The sequence below is a fragment of the Maylandia zebra genome, linkage group LG9 (assembly GCF_041146795.1).
Source record: "Maylandia zebra isolate NMK-2024a linkage group LG9, Mzebra_GT3a, whole genome shotgun sequence".
Classification (NCBI taxonomy): Eukaryota; Metazoa; Chordata; class Actinopteri; order Cichliformes; family Cichlidae; genus Maylandia; species Maylandia zebra.
This window is the reverse complement of record NC_135175.1, coordinates 37,013,720-37,032,544: the sequence shown is the minus strand read 5'-3', so window position 1 is coordinate 37,032,544 and position 18,825 is coordinate 37,013,720. Positions and strand designations below refer to the sequence as shown.

General features: G+C 44.7%; 1 protein-coding gene across 3 annotated transcripts; it reads right to left on the bottom strand.

Annotated features, from left to right (window-relative positions):
- Nucleotides 1–294: 294 nt before the first annotated feature.
- LOC101483068 (NACHT, LRR and PYD domains-containing protein 12) lies at nucleotides 295–17,260 on the bottom strand. Of its 3 annotated transcripts, none has more exons than XM_076888619.1 (11): nucleotides 17,148–17,260; nucleotides 16,439–16,537; nucleotides 15,914–16,015; nucleotides 15,192–15,427; nucleotides 13,300–15,088; nucleotides 5,592–5,762; nucleotides 5,314–5,487; nucleotides 1,762–1,938; nucleotides 1,410–1,583; nucleotides 753–917; nucleotides 295–629 (listed from the first exon to the last, which is right to left on the bottom strand). In XM_076888619.1, exons 2-11 carry the CDS (start codon nucleotides 16,522–16,524, stop codon nucleotides 623–625), a joined length of 3,081 nt encoding a protein of 1,026 aa, XP_076744734.1. In that variant the 5' UTR covers nucleotides 16,525–16,537; nucleotides 17,148–17,260; the 3' UTR covers nucleotides 295–622. The 3 variants fall into 3 exon arrangements, with proteins under 3 accessions (XP_076744734.1, XP_076744735.1, XP_076744736.1); XM_076888620.1 differs by having other exon boundaries at nucleotides 13,300–15,085; XM_076888621.1 differs by lacking the exon at nucleotides 15,914–16,015.
- Between the last annotated feature and the right edge of the window lie 1,565 nt (nucleotides 17,261–18,825).

Below are 18,825 nucleotides of genomic sequence, written 5' to 3'. Positions count from 1 at the left end.
GCTTCAGAATCTGTGAGCTGTCGGCTGTATGCGCCGTTGGGTGGACGATTCACGCTTTGTGTTTACGTCTTCGTGTGGATTCTGTTTGTTTGCTCTCATTTACAGTTTTAGCTGTTTGGTGGTTGTTAAATGGTTTGTGAGCGTTAAACTGAGATTCTGGCATTTCTGGTAAAATACATTTATATTTAAATATTAATCTAGGATTTAATGAATCGATATTGTGTTATTCAAGCTAAAATCGATTTTTTTAAACCCACCCCCTAACTACAAGCACAAAACTCACAGAAGACAAAGTGAAAATAATAATAACTTCATTTAAACAAAAAGAATTTTTCTTTTTTTACAAAAACATGGAGCTCACAGCCAACACGACCGGGATGCTAATTAAACTCTAACAACGAACAAACAGTAAAAAGTAACAACATTTATTCCATGATGAAAACAAGATGATAACAAAAACCAAACCAGGATGAAATGTACTGATACGTTTGTCAGTGTGTATAAAAATGAGATAATAATGTTGCGGAGAGATGAGGTCCAATCAGAACCAACCAAGCTGCGGAGAGACAAAAAGAGGGCAGGTATCTCTGTGCATCTTACTGGCTGTCAGCTACATCCAGCTTTATCTCCTGCAAAGATCAACACAGACAACAGCCATCACCATCATCTTTAGCTAAATCAAGCTCTGGGATATACTGCATACATAATAATATACATGTAACACAGTGTTGCTAAAATCAGCAGTGACTCACTCCACTCTTAAGTCTGGAGTCTCCACAAGATCAGACAGCTGCTTCACGTCTAAATCCTTCAGGTTGTTGTACTTCAGGTCCAGCTCTCTGAGATGAGAGGGGTTGGACTTCAGAGCTGAAGCCAGAGAAGTACAGCTGATGTGCGACAAGCTGCAGCTCCTTAAACTTTAAAAACATGCAAGTTTATTTATCAGCGTTTCAAACACCTGAAGCCAACATGCAGTTTCAAACAGTGAAAAAGACCTCTCATTAATACGGCCGACAACATGTTACTTCCTCTAAAACACCCTTATGCCAGAACTCATGCAGACTAATTACATTACAGGAGAAAAGCTAGTGCTAGAGCACAGAGCCCACATACTTCATGCAGGACAACGTTATTATTTTCAGTTTGTCTACTTTAAGATACAGCTGGAAGGCTATAAAAGTGTAAGGACATATTTATCTCTGAATATTTCAGCCAGTACAGTTTTTATGGATTAAAATCACAAATCATGAGACAATCTTACAACTGCTACTCTGAGAAGTGTCTACGATTGGATGAAAATCACTGAAAACAACTGATTTTACAGTGAAGACTCAGTGGGGTCAGTATAACAGTCATATCTGCAACTGTCACATATTCATTTCAGCAACAACTAAAATGTGATGTCTGACCTCAGTTTCTCCAGTGTACAGCAGGGACGCTCCAGAAACCCACACAGATGTTTCACTCCTGCATCCTGCACATTGTTGTTACTCAGCTCCAGATGTTTCAGATGGGAGGGGTTGGACGTCAGCGCTGATGCTAGATATGCACAGCTGATCTCTGACAAACCGCAGAGACTGAAACTGAAGGAATTTGAAAATATGAAGTGAATTAAAAAGGACAAACTGTCTGCTCCCCCAACCAAACTCTCTATATGTCATTAGTGTGGTCATCTGATTGATCTACTACCTTAGTTGATATTCAACCCACAGTCAACTTTCACTCACAATATTGTCGGACAGAAACATGACAGACTCTGACCTGAGTGTCTCCAGATTACAGTCTGGACTCTGCAGAAATCCACACAGCATCTTCACTCCTGAGTCCTGCAGGTTCATGTTATAGTTCAGGTCCAACTCTCTCAGATGGGAGGGGTTGGACTTCAGAGCTGAGACCAGATGATCACAGCTGGTTTCTGATAAACTGCATGAATCTAATCTGAAAAAAGAATAAAACACAACAGAAGTTATTTTACTTCCATGAAGCAAAAGCGTACACAGTGAACGTCTCTGTGAGTGCTGCGAGTTTCATTTATACACTTCTTCCAATGTCACCCTGGGAAAAGATATGTGTGTGACGCTCTTACACTCACACATGAGTCTAACTGAGCTCTGGATAACAGAGAGCAGAGGAGCCACAACAAGGCCCGAGAGGACAGAGACAGAGGGACACATGTCTTCAGCTCATTGTAGAGAGTGCCGTATAACTTTAAAACAAAAAACTGGGATATACCTAAATGATCAGTCTACAGATGACGCTGATAACCGAAAACATCCGTTAAAAACCAAACAAACAATTAACCAAAAATGGATTCTTGTATAAAAAAAAAAAAAAAAAACGACCTGCAAAGATAAAAATGATCCAAAGTGTTTAATCCTCCTTCAGTGTAAAGATGGATGAAAGTCCTAAATCACACTGTGAAGCCAGAGTGATACAGATGGACACAGCTGCAGGAAAAACAGGAAATAGGAAGGAAATCTGCCTCTGATAATATCCTTGGATTTCAAAGTTTAAAAGCATTAATACGGGGTTAAGGAAGGATTCTGATACTGATTCTGAATACAAATCCATCCATGACCCTCTACTCATGGGGTCTCCTCCTCTCTAACTGAAAACAACCTCCAGGAGGCGTCCTAACCAGAGGCCCAAAGCGTTTGAATCGCTATACTCTATATATGACTCTTTCGATACGAAGGAGGAGCAGTTCTACTCTGAGATCCGTCTGGATGTCGAAGGCCCTCATCTCATGTTTAAGCTCAGCAACATTATGGTGAAATCTGGCCGGTTGCATTCACGACCTTCCTCTTTCAGTTATTACCCAGATCTCATGACTACAGGTGAGGGTTGGAAAGTAAATGGACCGGGAAAATGAAGGCATCATCTTTCAGTTCTGCTCTTTTCACCACAAGAATCCAATATAACACCAGCATTATGACAGAACCATAATATTTGAAAAGAGGAGTTAAACTCAATCCCTTCATGGTCAGGATGAATCTGCACTGCACACATCTAATCTAAGGTTTTGATGTGATGATATTTACACTCCCATCAAAGCCACTCGAATCACCAGAGTTCAAACATCAGAATACTATGATAAAAACCCAAATGAGGAAGGTCTCTACTTGAGCTGCAGCTGTGGAATATTTAAGTAATCTTGATTTCTATCAATTATTCTGTTGATTCATGGAGTGACTGGATAAGAAATACATGTTTCTCATTAATGAGCAAACATTCAAAGGAGAAAAAAAAAAAAAAAACAGGCCTTTCACGTTGGTTTCCATTCTGCAAAGTTTTTCTGTTGCTGAAAACAGACGTTATGATGGCATAGATGTTAATTAACCTTAATAATAATTAGGTGTCCTACCTAACATCCCTCAGGTTAGTGAATCAGAGTCTTACTGGCCCATCTACATTTTTATTGGGTCCTGCAGTATCTTAGCTGTTCCCAGGACTGCGCTCTTCTGGACAGAGATCTCCGCTGTTGTTCCCGGGATCTGCTGGAGCCACTTGCCTAGCTTGGGAGCCACTGCACTGGGACCACCGTTACCTTCACCCTCCACATCCTCTCGAGCTCTTCTCTGAGCCCTTGGTATTTCTCCAGCTTCTCGTGTTCCTTCTTCCTGATATTGCTGTCATTCGGAACCGCTACATCGATCACTACGGCCGTCTTCTTCTGTTTGTCCACTACCACTATGTCCGGTTGGTTAGCCACCACCATTTTGTCCGTCTGTATCTGGAAGTCCCACAGGATCTTAGCTCGGTCATTTTTATTCCCGTTGCTCATAAATATGTTTCTATTGCAGGTCTGTTTTTCCATGTTATTATATTATTATTATAAATAATTAACCCAGCCTGCCCCAGCCCCTACAGTTAGTCCTACAGTCGTATGTAAATATTAGGGCTGGGCGATATGACCCAAAATTCATATCTCGATATTTTTTACCTGGACGGTGATATAAGATATATATCTCGATTTTTTTTTAAAAGCCATAAAGTAAGAACAAAAAGAGTTCTTAGTCAAAGCTGTGTCCCAGATGTCACACAGGCACTTTTATTAACATAGAGCATAGATGTACATAAAATTTACTCAAAAATAAATTATGAGCATTTATTAAATAATAATGCTCCATAAATAAAAGAAAACAATGTTGTTTTTGTGCATAACAAAAAGCTCACAATTGTGCAGTCAAAATGTAAACTAAAAGACACTGAGCATAGTAACAAAGACAGATTTCACAGCTGCTCTGTTCCCAACTTGTACTGCGTGACTGACAGCATTGAGTTTGAAATCCTCTTCCTAACCACGTCTCTTAACAGGTGCCATTTATAGTCCTTATACACAGTAGGGTAATATTACGTTGAAGCACAGTACGTATCACTCCGCGAAGGCTCCTCGGTAGCCGTAATGCTCCGACAATCCATCAAACCAAAGTCGTACTAAAACATTTTTGACAGATTGCTGAGTGCTGTGTACCACATAAAATCGGTTCGCGGCCATCAAGCACAAACAGAATTCATACATAAGGCACGCTGTCAACTTTTGAGAAAATGCAAGGATTTTAGGCTGCGCAGCGCCTCTGGGCTGCATGGCGTTAGCGTGGTTAGCTAGCTAACACGTTGACGGCGTCCAGCCCCACGCATGGGGCGATGTGCTCGTTAACGGAGATTTGCCATGTCCATCTTGTCGCTTCCTGCAGGTGAAGCGATGGGGGAGGAGGGGCGAGGCCGAGTAACGTTGCGTAAAGACAAAAGTGGACGTAAAAGAGGCAAACTTGCGGCTCCACAAGTATAATTATAACGTAACATAGACTATATCGATATAAAGGATATTGTCACACCTTATATCTCGTATAAAAATATATCGATATTTTTTAAAAACTCGATATATCACCCAGCCCTAGTAAATATAGCTATTAAATCTTATGTGAGTGTGTACTATGCTAGTGCTGTGAATTACAAGAAGAGAGGAAACCTAATGGTAGGGGACCAGGGGGGTAACCCACCAACCACACACAACCCCACCTTCCACAATCACACCCCACAGAGGAGGCCTTAGCCCACCACAGCCCAGCGAGGTGGAAAAGCAGCCCCAGAGGACCCACCCAGGTGGAAACCACTGGGAGTTACTATTAGGTACCAGGCAAAAGGTGCAACTGCAGTGAGGTGGTGTCATAGTAGAGGAGGTGGAACCAAGCCCACCAAAAACACGGCTGGGCCCCGTACATGCTAACTGTATAGAAGCCGGCTTGCATGGGGCATGCCAGCTCGAGCAGCTCAGGCCTCAACAAAGCCACACGTGTTTCTCATACTGACCTCAGAGTCTGTAGTTTACAGTGAGGGCTTTCCAGATAAGGACACAGACCCTTGACATCGGATTCCTTCTGGTCATTTCCACTCAGGTGCAGCTCTACCAGATGGGAGGGGTTAGTCTTTAAAGCAGAGGTCAAAGCAGCACAGCTCACCTCTGACAGGCTGCAGCCTTTAAATCTGAATATAAACATTAGAAACAAATACATTTTAATCGTATTCAAAAAGTAAACTGATATAAATGTTTATTTAATAAATATCACAGCTCAAATCAGTAAACTGACCTCAGAATCCTAAGTTGACAGTTTGGACTCTTCAGTCCGGCGGACAGCTTTGCACCTGAATCCTGCAGGTTGTTAAAGCTCATGTCCAGCTCTGTCAAGTGGGAGGGGTTGGACTTCAGAGCTGAGGCCACAACTTCACAGTGAGTCTCTGAGAGTCCACAAGAACTCAGTCTGTGAACAGAAAATAAAATGTGAGTTATAAAACAGATGTGAAGCATCCAAACAGAAAACAGAGTGATGTCATAATCTGATGTTTTGGAGGAACGCTGTCTCGTTTCACTTTGTACTGTACCACTGAACATGGTTGAAATGAAAATAAAGCCACTTGACTTGAAAAATAGTATATCGAGAGCTCATTGAGAAGGAAACATCTGCATTAAAAGGACTTTATGATGCTGGAAGGTCTTTGAGACAAATAGGATTAAAAATTTAGTAAAACACGGCAGATATTTGATGATTGCGTGGGCTTCCATTTCTTCAAACTGTGTGGGCAATCTCTTCTGGACTGAAACTGAGTAGTCATGGGTTCATGCAATGAGACGATGACCCCAAGCATTCTTCAAGTCTGTACAAAGATTACCTGACCAAGAGAAAACAATGTGAAGTATTGGAATTGATGTGATGGCCAAAGTACAGATTTGATTCCAACTGAACAGATCTGGAATTTAGTGGATTCAAAGATAGGTTACACAAAAGTTTCATCCAAAGCAAGTCTCTGGGATCAGCTAGAAACAATCTGGAACTCAACGAGAAAAGAGACGGTAAAGATGTTGAATTTCTGCCGCACCACATTTAGTAAACGTTTAACTTACATTATTATAACATAACTAAGATTCTAAGAAATCTTTATTCTTGATTCAAAAACTCAAATGTTGCAGGAAAAGCACAAACAGAATGGAAAAGTAAGATCTTGGCTCCGACTGTGAAGTCATGCATTGTGTTGCATTGAGCAGGTTAGCTGGGCATGTTGTAAGGATGGTAAAAAGGAGATACCTCCCATGCGTTCATCACACTGCAGTGCATGGTGCTCATTACCCACTCCTGGGGTCTGTTCTTCGTACCTCGCTAAGTAAGTTAGCTGGATTTGATTGTTGACGATTTCGCGTGATCTTGGATTGTTCGGTTCTCCGAAGCTCATCCAGGACTTGCTGTCATAGCAACAGATCCGTAAGCGTAAACCTGCTTGGGAGCAGGCTTACTTTATGTAAACAGGATTAGATCGCGGCCACTCAGGTATGTCCGCTTCATTTATAAGAAAGCAACAGCGATATATTTCCACTGTTTTTCCATAAATAAATATTATCAATGTAACTAAAGATAATGCAGTATTTGATTCTTTCATTGATTTCATACAGATACATACAGGTCATTTCCTAAAAAAAAGGAAATGTACTATTAATCATTCTATTTCATGTATTTGATTATTTCAGATGTAATTCATATTTTAGAGTAGTAATAGTAAACTAGAAAAATTTGCATTTCCTGCGAAAATGCTGTGTGGATGCCTTAACGCGTAAGATGTCTGCTGAAAAAAGCTGAAAAAGTTAAAAAATTGCAAAAAGTTGTGTGGCGGTGAAGAAACTGAAAATTTTGCAGAAAACAGGTGAAGAAGGAGAAATTTTTGCTGAAAAGTGGTGAAAAAAAAATGTTGCCCTGAGCAAGATTCGAACCTGGCCCTTCTGGTCTCAAAGCAGCAACTTGTCTCACTAAGCCAAACTCATTCTCACAAAGAAGAGGTGGAGAGACTGACAATTTTGCTAAAATGAGCAGAAGCTGCTGAGAATTGTTATGAAAAGAGGTGAAAAGGCTGAAAATTCTGCAAAAAAGAGGTGAATCAGCAGAATTTCTGCTCAAAGGAGGTTTTTTTCTTAAAACAGCTGAGATTTATGCTGATAAGAGGTGAAAAGCCGGAAAATTTTGCAGCAGAGGTGAATAAGATGAATTTGGGCTGACAAGAGGTGAAAATTCTGCTCTTTCTGCTGAAAAGAGTTGAATGAGCAGAATTCTGCTGAAAAGAGCAGAAGCTGCTGAGAATTATGTTGATAAGAGGTAAAATGGTTGAAGATTTGGCAGAAAAGAGGTAAATCAGCAGAATTTCATCTCATACTCATGTCACTGAGCCAAACTGGTTCTCATATACCTGAAAAAAGGTGAAAAAGCTGAAAATTCTTATTAAAAACAACAGAAGAGGCTGAGAAAACACTGAACTTTCTGGTGAAAAGAGGCAGAACAACCTGGTTCTGCTCAATTTCAGTCCACCAATCAGAGGTACTGCTTCTTTCTGCTTCATCAGGCTGTGTACTTGTATGTATTTCTGCCATGGACTGTTAACAAGAATCTGAGGTCCATATTAGAAAAGCTGCTAAAATCATTAAACTTTGCCGAAATGTAATAAATTATCAATATGAATTACAGGCCTGTGATAGTGTATCAATTTTTAGTGAAAAAAAACATGTGGGCCAAGGTGGAATTGAACCCATGAACTTTGGTCTGAAGATCCGTTTCATTACCAACTGCGCCACTGGGAAAGAGAGCGGGCGCCTGGAAAACAGGGTGATGAGCAGTCAGAATTAGATCGCGCTCAGAGGCGAAAAACGCCGTTTTTTGGAGTTACAAAACGTCGTGTAACTCACAAAACTAGGTGGGATAGAATCATAATTCTTGTACTGGGTGAATCAGCGGACTTTGGTGAACTTTGACTGTGATTTTCATAGCTCTTTGTAACTTTGTCGCGGAGATATGACGAGAGAAGAAACGGCTTCATTTTCAGAGTTTGAAAACTGAGAGGAGGACAGATTTCCTACCCTCAAACAAGTCTAACTCATCTCAGAATGGTAATAGGTGAGTCTGTGAAGGTTCTCAGTCATCCAGGTCATCGTAGTCAAAGGAGCTTGCAAAGAAAAGCGTCTGGACTTCTTTAGGTTGCTTGAAGACGTTTCACCTCTCATCCGAGAAGCTTCTTCAGTTCTAAGGTCAAATGGTGGAGAGTCCCAGATATAAACCTAGTGGGAGTGACCCCCCACAGAGGGACAAAAGGACCCCCTGATGATCCTCTAATCGCCTGAGCCAAGGTGTGAAACTGGGTGTGGGTCCCAATCAGCCAGAGTTTCGGGTGAGCTCATTGTGAAACCTGGCCCCACCTTATCATGCGAATTCCTGAGGTCAGATGGCCCAGGATGTGAGTGGGCGTTAAGGCGTCTGGGAAGGGATCTCAAAACTGGATTATAGATGGCAGAGAGTAATAGGTGAGAAATAGGTGAGAAAATAATTCTTGAATTGTGAGCGTCACGAGTGTCTGAAGATATACGGGGACAAGCCTCATGTCTTAACTTTGCTTCGTTAAGGAGATATGACGTGGGGGTAGGGACAGGCTTAGGGCGTCGGGGGGTTCCCCGGAGGCATCTTCCTTGGGGGGCTCAACCCAGGGTAGCGGTCATGTCCGGTTAGGGGCTCTGTTGGCTCTCAGGTGACTGTTTCCTCGCGGCTGCGTGCAGCGGGGCTAGGGGAGGGTCTGTGCTGACGGACGTGGGTTACTGACCTGGTAGCCTGGCTGCCCCTGGGTGGGTTCGGGATGGGCGTGAGGTTCTGGGGGCGCTCCGTCTCTGGGCTGGGACCCGGACCGGGCCTCGGGGGCTTGGGTCCTGGTTGGTGTGTTGCCGGGGTTGTGGGCGGGTGGGTGCATGGGGGCCCAGCCCTGGAGCAGGGTGACGCCGGTGCGTCGAGCCACCTGGGGGCTCTTCAACTGGTGGGGGAGATTGTCACATCTTGCAGGAGCTTTCCTCTCCTCAGGAGCTCCCTCTGCAGGAGGGGGAGATACAGGAGAGGTGGAGGAAGATCTCAGCCTGGGTGTTTATTGTCTTATGTAGTCTGGAAGATGAGTGGATGGTGGGGTGGGTGCAGTTTTCTCTGTGGTGGGGTTGGGTGGACTGTCCCGGGCTCTGTGGGGCCGGGCGGCGCTGCTGCACTGGGCCCGGTCTGGATGGGCCTGGGCCCCCTTTCCCTGGCGGGTCGCGGAGTGTGGGGGTGCCTACTGGGGTCAGCGGGGGAGCTGGCCCCAGGGAGGGGTCACTTGCCCCTCCCTTCCTTCCCTCCCCATCTCCAGCTGCCTCCCTCTTCCCGCTCCACCACAACCACCCACACATGCAGGGCCTTGGAGTAGGGGTATGTCACCAGGGTGCAGAGGAGGCTACCCCCCCCTCTGTCCCCTTCTGGCTGCCTCTGCCTCAATTTTATCCCACAACTTAGACATTCACATTACTCACACTCTCATTACACATACATATAGGATCTTGGGGGTGGGCACGATACACGGAGTCCAAAGTACCATCAGGGTGTACACCCCACCCCTGGCATCGTTGCCCACCTCTCAATTTTAAATACACGTAGACATTGAGGGCTAGCAGGAGAGACCATGCGCTTACCTGCTGCTCTCTGGCAGGTAGCTCCAAGCCCTCCTGGGTTTTAAATGCACCTTAGAACACACATGCATCAACATTACAATGAGCGGGTGGAGGGAGGTTTGGAGTCTTCTCTCACCCCCATTCTCTGCGACCTGCTGGAGCGGGGGGGCTAGGAGGAGGAGTTGGCCGTCCGACTGCGGTCTGGAGTGTGGAGCCTTCCTGCTGCTGCGGAGTCGGGGCGGTCTGCCTCCCCCCACCGCAGGGAAAAGGGAAACACCACCTGGGTCTGGGTGCAGTTCCCCCCTCCAGGGGCGGGGGCACCTAGACCCGGTTTGTAGAGTACGCTTGGGGAGTGTGATCGTGTGTACAACGTCTCTTTATGTCTGTCTCCACGTTGGTTGAGTGTGGAGTAAGTGCATATGAGAGCATGAGGGTGGGAATGGATGTTTGTATCTGTGTGTGCCTGTATGTCTGTGTCTATATGTCAGGTTGGGTGTCAGGCGCCACCTCTCTGGGGACATCTCAGGCCCTCCAAGGTTTGGAGGCCTATCTCCCCCTACCACCACTTCCCCTGCCAGTGGCGGACCCCCTCAGACATCGGTGCGTTGGTGGTTCTTTGTGTCCGGGGATGGGCGTCCAGGTACACACCGGCTCACTCCTTGGCGGCCGCTTATCGGGGCCTGGAGCCTGGGGCTCGCTCGGGCCACTTCGGAGGTGGGGTGCCCCCGGCCTCTCGGCCTGGGGCTCGGTCACTCAGGCACAGCTGGCTGCCGGCGGAGCTCACGGGCGCGTCACTGCAACTCCCCCTGGCTTCTGCTCCGCAGCTGCTGAGTGAGCCCTCATCTGGGACTCTCCTCAGCTCTTTCCGGGACAGTGGCGCAGCTGCCCCTCTGTTGGTCTTCCTTGGTCTCTTGTGTTCTGGGGGCCTCTGGATGTCTGGAGTTTTGATCTCCTCCATACCTGCTTCACGCCCTGGAGGACGGGGCTGTGGCCCCCCCACACCCTCTAGCAGATTATTACATGAAGGAACCTTTTAAAAAACAAAAAACAAGCGCGTCCATGCTCACAGGTGTACACACGGGTGATCACACCCACAAACTACACCCTTTTTGGCTCCTACCTCAAAGCACACTGTGTTCTGTTGATCTTATGTGCTGCACAATAATGTTTAACATTTAGTATTTACTGTCATATTCCCATATATCATTGTGATGTTGTTTATTCTATTACTCTTGTTCTCTTCTGCTTGCTTTCTTTTTTCTTTCTCAGCAGGTGATCCAGGTGATTGATATATGCATTTTTTTTCCTCTGCCCGTTCTGTTGGTTTTTGTCTTTTGCCCTTCTCCCCCGTCCCTCTTCTCAGCTGTTTCTCTTTCTTTCTCCCCTTCTTTCCCCCAGTCAAGTCTGTCCCGTATTCAGTAAGTGAAAATAAAATAAACAATAAAAGGTGAATCAAATGGACCATTACGGCAAGTCTGGGATGGTCAGTTTGGTAAAGTAAATCCGTTGGGCATCTTTCTTTGCCTTTAGACAACAATTCTGATGGCAAAAAAGCCAAACGGGACAGGCCAAAAAAAAAAAAAAAAAAAAAAAGGAGATATGACGATTTGAAAATGCCTTCAGTTTCAGTATTTCAGCTCTGAGTTTCACAACATCCCCATAGACTTTGAATGGGGAGTTTTTAGACCTTGTGTCACTTCAAGGCAAATTGTGAAAAAACCGTAACTCGCACAATAATTATAGTGACACGGTCTTAAAGCCAGAAAAAATACCTACGTTTTGATGTATAATTTGTGGGGCTTGAGTGGAAATTGAACGAGTAGCAAGAAGTTGTTCAGACATGAAGAGAAAATTCAGAACGCACCAGTACTCACTGTGAGTTAATTGCATAGCAACCATAGCAACGCATGCATTTTCTGAAAAATCACAAAACTGCAACTGAAAACTTAAAGAGGCATTAAATGAAAACGGTAACAGATATGAAAAAGCTGAATCACACAGGAATAGCCCAATCATTTGAGAACATTTTAAAGTTTGAATGGAGTTTCTAGGTGAAAGTATGAGGAAGTAGTTAAGTTTCAAAGACAAGCAAGTTTTAGCAGAATTGTGGAAGTTTTCCATTCATTTCAATGGGACAAAAAAAAGGAAAAAAGTGTAATATTTTAAAAAGTATAATAGTAATAAACACCAAAAGATATAGCTGGAATAAGCAGAAATAGCAGAACAGTTTAGAGTTTGAACGGAGAAAATCGGCTGAAAACTGAGGGAGTAATTAAGTGCCGAAAAACGCAGAGCAACTATAAGAATAAAGTTTAAAGAGAAACAGGAACTCAATTGTGTGGATGCCCTCACAGGGCATCCACACAATTACTTCGCGTAATCAAGATGAGAGACCACGGCTATAAAAGCGAAGGTGGATTTGGGAAGTCTGTCGCAGCCATGTCCTGTCCGTATACGCGAGCCACCCATTGTGGAAGGTGCAAGATTGATAAGGAGAGTCCTCAGAATTCAGCGTATATTGCGGGACAGACAGGATCCTTTAGCTCAGCGCGACAGTGTGCTCATAGAGAGATATCGATTTTCCCGTGAGGGTATTATTCACTTAACCAACTTGTTGACGAGGGGTGCATTGTGGCAATAGTAGCATTGTAAAGCGCTTTGGGTGCCTTGAAAAGCGCTATATAAATCCAATCCATTATTATTATTATTATTAAATTACTTACGAGTTTAATTTGTCAGCAACTTCCTGCCAGCCCTCGCTCCTTGCTTTTGCAGCCTTTGCAGTGTTCCCTTGCGTTTAAACTCTGAAACTCCTGAAATCCCTCAATCAAGAGTTCTTGCTCTGCTGCCGAAAAATACCGAGCGCGCTCCTTCGACATTTTCGACGACCAATTAAAGGGTTGCTGATCAATGTTTCTACTATCGATGCGTAGGCCCTTTTAAGCCACCCAGTGATCTCACATTACTTCATCCAGCTGTACTAATCGTCAACAACAGGTGTGTTCGGAGAACCGGATTAGCGAGCTCAAAGTTGGCGCGATGATTTGATCTTGGATGTAGTAAGCGAGGTACGAAGAACGGGCCCCTGGCTGAATTACATCATGTTGCAATCACAGAACAGAATTATCACATCAGGTGTAAGACAAAAATATCTAACTTCTGCTGCACAATTTCAAATTCTCTCTAAGTGACACTTCGCCATGTTGGTGCAGAGCCCACAATATGGTGGGAGAGGGAATACAGTCTGCAAATATACTGGGTGTGTTTCTACACTGATTAAGGATGTTAATGAGCACATCTGGACTCACCGAGCCTTTCTGCAGTTCCTCACAGCTGGAATCAGTCTCAGTCGTCCGTCCTCTGATGTGTTGTACTTCTGCAGGTCCAACTCATCCAGAACCTCCTCTGACATCTGCAGCATGAAGGCCAGAGCTGAGCAGTGGATCTCAGAGAGTTTCTCTGATCTGTTCTCTGACTTCAGGAACTCTTGGATCTCCTGATGTACTGAGAGGTCGTTCATCTCCATCAGACAGTGGAAGATGTTGATGCTTCTGTCAGGAGAGATTTTATCACTGTTCATCTTCTTCAGACTCTTAATGACTCTCTGGATGGTTCCTGGACTGTTCTCTGTCTGACCCAGCAGACCTTCTAAGAGTCTCTGGTTGGATTCCAGACAGAGGCCATGAAGGAAGCGGACAAACAGGTCCAGGTGGCCATTTTTACTCTGGAGGGATCTCAACATACTTTTTGACAGAAACTCATGAAGCGATGTGATGTCATTCCAGATATCCAGAAAATCCCTCAGCACCTTTGTCTTCCTGCTGGTGAAACAGTGGAACATGTAGACTGCAGCCAGAAACTCCTGAATGCTCAGATGAACAAAGCAGTAGACTGGTTTCTGGAAGATCACACACTCGCTTTTGAAGATCTCTGTACAAACTCCTGAGTACACCGAGGCCTCTGTCACATCCAGACCACACTGCTCCAGGTCTTCTTGGTAGAACATGATGTTTCCTTTCTCCAGATGTTCAAACGCCAGCATCCCCAGCTTCAGAAGAACTTCCCTGTCAGCCTCCGTCAGCTCCTGTGGACTCGTCTCATGTCCCTCGTGGTACTTGTTCTTCTTCCTCTTTGTCTGAACCAGCAGGAAGTGTGAGTACATGTCAGTCAGGGTCTTGGGCAGCTCTCCTCTCTGCTCTGTAATCAACATGTGCTCCAGAACTGTAGCAGTGATCCAGCAGAAGACTGGGATTCTACACATGATGTGGAGGCTCCTGGATGTCTTCATGTGGGAGATGATTCTGCTGGACAGCTCTTCATCACTGAATTTCCTCCTGAAGTACTCCTCCTTCTGGGCGTCGGTGAAGCCTCGTACTTCTGTTAGCCTGTCAACACATGTAGGAGGGATCTGATTGGCTGCTGCAGGTCGGGAAGTTATCCAGACGAGAGCCGAGGGAAGCAGATTCCCCTGGATGAGGTTTGTCAGCAGCTGGCTGACTGATGACTTCTGTGTGACATCAGACAGCAGCTTCCTGTTGGTGAAATCCAATGAAAGTCTGCTTTCATCCAGGCCGTCAAAGATGAACAAAAGCTGAGAGACAGCCAGCTTCTCTGCTGTGACCTTCTGTAATGTTGGATGGAAAACATGGAGCAGCTCCAGAAGACTGTACTGCTCCTCTCTGATCAGGTTCAGCTCCCTGAATGAAAGCAGAACCACCACACTGACATGTTGGTTCTCCAAGCCCTCTGCCCAGTCCAGAGTGAACTTCTGCACTGAGAAGGTTTTTCCAACACCAGCCACGCCGTTGGTCAGAACCACTCTGATGGGTCTCTGTTGGTCAGGTAAGGCTTTAAAGATGTCCTGGCACCTGATTGGAGCGTCATGGAGGGCGTACATCTTGGAAGCTGTCTCCAGCTGCCTCACCTCATGTTGGGTATGAACCTCTTCACTCTGTCCCTCTGTGATGTAGAGCTCAGTGTAGATCCTGTTGAGGAGGGTTCTACTTCCTGTTTCATCACTTCCTTCAGTCACACGTTCACATCTCCTCCTCAGACTGATCTTATGTTCATCTAAAACCTCCTGCAGACCAACATCTGCTGAAAGAAAGAAAAACAGAAAGAAAACTCTTCAATGTCTGAACAACACAAGAAGTCCAGTTTTCAGAAATGAGTCCATCAGCAGACAGATGTTCAGTCTTACTTTGTACACAGCTGCTCTGACTGGCTGTCTGCAGTCCAGCTCTGGATCTTTCTCCACACTGGGGACAGGACCAGTCTCCTGATGAAGCAGACTGGTCCCAGTATGAGGAGAAGCACCCTCTGCAGAACCAGTGTCCACAGCTGGTAGAGACTGGATCCTTCAGGACGTCCTGACACAAAGCACAGCAGGACAGCTGCTCCTCCTCACAGACACCGCTCCTCTTCCTCTTCCTCCCTCTGTGAACACATTTCTTTATCACTAAAATCATCGACTGTCAGTGACAAACATGCAGATTTGATGACACTGTGCAGAAGCTCTGATGGTCACAGAGAAAAGTCAAAGTGGACAAACTTGTGTTTGAAAAAGTGTTTTGTCTCAGGTAAACCAGGACCATCACAGGTGACCCCGCACACCACCTGATTGACCTGGTCAGTGTCTCAGGTCAATCAGGTCTCACACCTCCAGACTCACTCCCTGCCCACCCACCAATATGCACCATGGGCCAAGTGACCCTCATCACTCAGGCTCTATTCAGACCAAGTCCTTTCACCCCTCCAAGCACGCTGGAATCTGTTCTCTAACTTGTGCCTTTCTGTTGTCTGGTTTCATTCTCCCCTCACACACAGACAGTTTAAAGGTCGCACTCATGGATCGTCGTGTAAATGATTCACTGAACAAGACGGACTCCATCAGTCCATGCTACAGAAGAAACTGCTTCTTACTTTGAGGGTTCAGGATCACTGCTGAAACATGGAGGTTCTTCATGAGACCAGTGACTCCTCACGGACAGATAGCATGTTACTGGAGACTGTGACCTCTGACCTCTGCAAACACACACACGTTTTCATTTGTATCGCTCTAACAACAGTCAAACGACCTCCTGCAGTAAAGTGAAAATAATAAAAACCTGATCTGCACTGTTTGTCCACACGAGTATTTTCCTACTGTTCTGGGTGACGCTACACAAGGAGGCCTCCCGATTTTCCCAGTCACAGCAAACACCACACACTCAGGCTTCACCTGAGGACCTTACCTGATTCTGTTTCCTGCAGCTGGTGAGTGAATACATATGAATACATACTGTTCGCCTGATGTGTGTCTGGTTTGGTGACATGTGTAAGTGTGCCTGACATTTCAAAGTAAAAGTATTTAGTAGTCAGTGTGAACAAACAGCTACACTAACAGGATCCATGTGACGTCACAGGTATATCAGCTGTTACAGTCGTCATTACCCAGCGCACTCTTACTTTGGAGGCTCAGGGTCACTGTTGAAATACGGAGGCTCTTCTTGGGACCACCTGCTCCCCTCTGCTCCCTCCTCCTCTTCCTCCATCACCGTCTTCACTCTGAGAGGAGAGAGTAAAGTGATCCCAGGCTATCAGCTCTGCACCCACGGGTGTTGTGCCTGACTCTTCCCTCCACGGCCCACGGGATGATGATTATGTTGTAACAATGCGCGTAATTAAATTTCGCGCGTGTAGACCTAGACAGCCGCGTGCACAAAGAAGCCCTCGTGCACCCGCGAACGTCTGCTTTGCTTTCCACGCGCTGCTGCAGCGTCGCGCTCTCTGCTCGGAGAGAAATCCCGCTCGTGTAAATAAAATTAATTTTGGCAGTTTGGAGGCGGACCCCCGTAGTCCTAATGTGATTGGTCACTTTGTGGACACTTCAGGTTCCTGCGTTAAACCGAGTTACACTGTTTTCAACGGCATTTATTTTAAACGTGAAGAATAAAGTTCGCTGAATGAATTATTGACAGTGACTGTTTGCTGTGCGGTGACCGCTGTCATTGGATTACTTCATGTTAATGATTCTACTGAAGCGTCTGCACTGACGTGCGCGCGGCTGCCGAGTTCTGCGCGCGCTAAACTTAGTTGCGCACGTGAACTGATTTGCTCTGATTATTTTCTTGCTCGCGCATTTGTCATGACATATCAATCAAGTAGATACTCTTACAGGAGGTCAGTTTGGGGTCACCATCCAGCCTCCGCGTCGGATCCACGTCGTCCTGATGAGTCCGGGGTCTGAACTGACCGCCAACAGGTCACGTGATCCGGCTTCCTCTTCTTCCTCTTTGGAATAAGGTCGATTATCGAGATGTGGGCGTGCTACTGCTCCCCACCGGTAAACAGAATAAATGCTGACAGTAACGGAGACACCAATCTAAACGTTTCCATCCCGACGAGGACGCAGATCCGGCTAAAGTGGTTTTATTGATGTTTGTTTCTTCTCTCATTAATCGAAGGTTCATCTGAGAGACAAACTGATGTTTAGCTCTGTGAGATGAAACAGAAGCTTAGGGGCCATTTATTAATTAAAGTTTTTTATTATTTTGAACAATTAAGAAAACCATAACATAACAACCCAAAACAACAAAAAAACCACACTCAGTGAAGAAAATTAAATAAATATATAAAGATAATATAAATAAAATAAATAAATAAATAAATAGATAAACTGTTGCACACACAGTTAATTCTTAATTCATACTGTATCTCACATTGTCTTCATGTTGTAGGCCCATATAAACAAAAAAAAAACGGTCCCATTGTTCTGTTAGAGTCTCTGTCTTACTGCTCAGTCTTCCCAGCATTTTCTCACATGCAGCATTTTCAGTCATTTTCCACTTTTTTAGGGTTGGAGTCCGAGGGTCTTTCCAAAGTGCTAAAATGAGACGAGCACATGTCACAATCCCAGTGCTTAACACTCTAAAGCCTGCTTTGTCTGACTTTGGCACCTCACCTCTGTCCCCCAATAGGCACAGTCTTGGTGATCTAGGTAATTTAACCCTCCATATATTTTAAAACATTTTCCCATATTGGGAAGACCAATGGACATTCCCATAAAGCATGTACTAACAAACCTTTTCCTTCTTGGCACTTCCAGCTCAGGTCGTCTTTACTGGTTCCCATTTTATGAAGTCTCGTTGGTGTATAATAGTACCTATTGAGAACTTTATATTGAATACATTTGCCTCTAGCTTCCCTAATGTAGAACCCATTTTCAGAAATAATTGAATCCCATGTTCCCTCATCGATGGAACAATCCAGATCTTTTTCCCAAGCCCTTCTAAGACTTTTACATCTGTTGTTTTTAACCCAATGACATAAATGATACCATTTTGATGCCTTTGCAGTTAAGGGTGGAAGTACAAAAAAATTCTCTATGACATTTTTCTCCTGAGACAATTTTATTTTATCTTTCAGACAGTCTCTCATTTGTAAATATCGCCAAAAATGGCCGGGTCCTTCCAAATTAAACTTTACTGTCAAATCATTGAAGGACATAAACATGTTATCTTCATATAAGTCACTTATTAATGTTATGCCTTTTTGTGCCACTGTGGCCAATAAAGTGTTTGTTTACCTATTTTTATTTTGGGGTTGAGCCACAGTGGTGCATATTTTTGAAAGTATGGGGAGAGATTACAGCTCTTGCGAACCTCTTGCCACACCATTTTTGAAAACTTTAAAATAGGGTTGTCTACTCTATTCCCTTTATTGTCCGGTTTTTGAGCCAACACCTCAATGGGAGTGAATGGAAAGACCAGTTCACGTTCCATTAGAACCCAGTCTAGGTGCCCAGTGTTTACACAGCTTGAACATCTCAAATGAGATGCTATAATGTTTTATGT

Coding starts and splice junctions, on each gene's coding strand:
- LOC101483068 (XM_076888619.1), bottom strand. CDS start 16,524: ATGGAGGAAGAGGAGGAGGGAGCAGAGGGGAGCAGGTGGTCCCAAGAA. Junction 15,089..15,191: donor TCAGAGCAGCTGTGTACAAA/GTAAGACTGAAC, acceptor TCTTTCTTTCAG/CAGATGTTGGTCTGCAGGAG. Junction 1,584..1,761: donor TGTAATCTGGAGACACTCAG/GTCAGAGTCTGT, acceptor AAATTCCTTCAG/TTTCAGTCTCTGCGGTTTGT.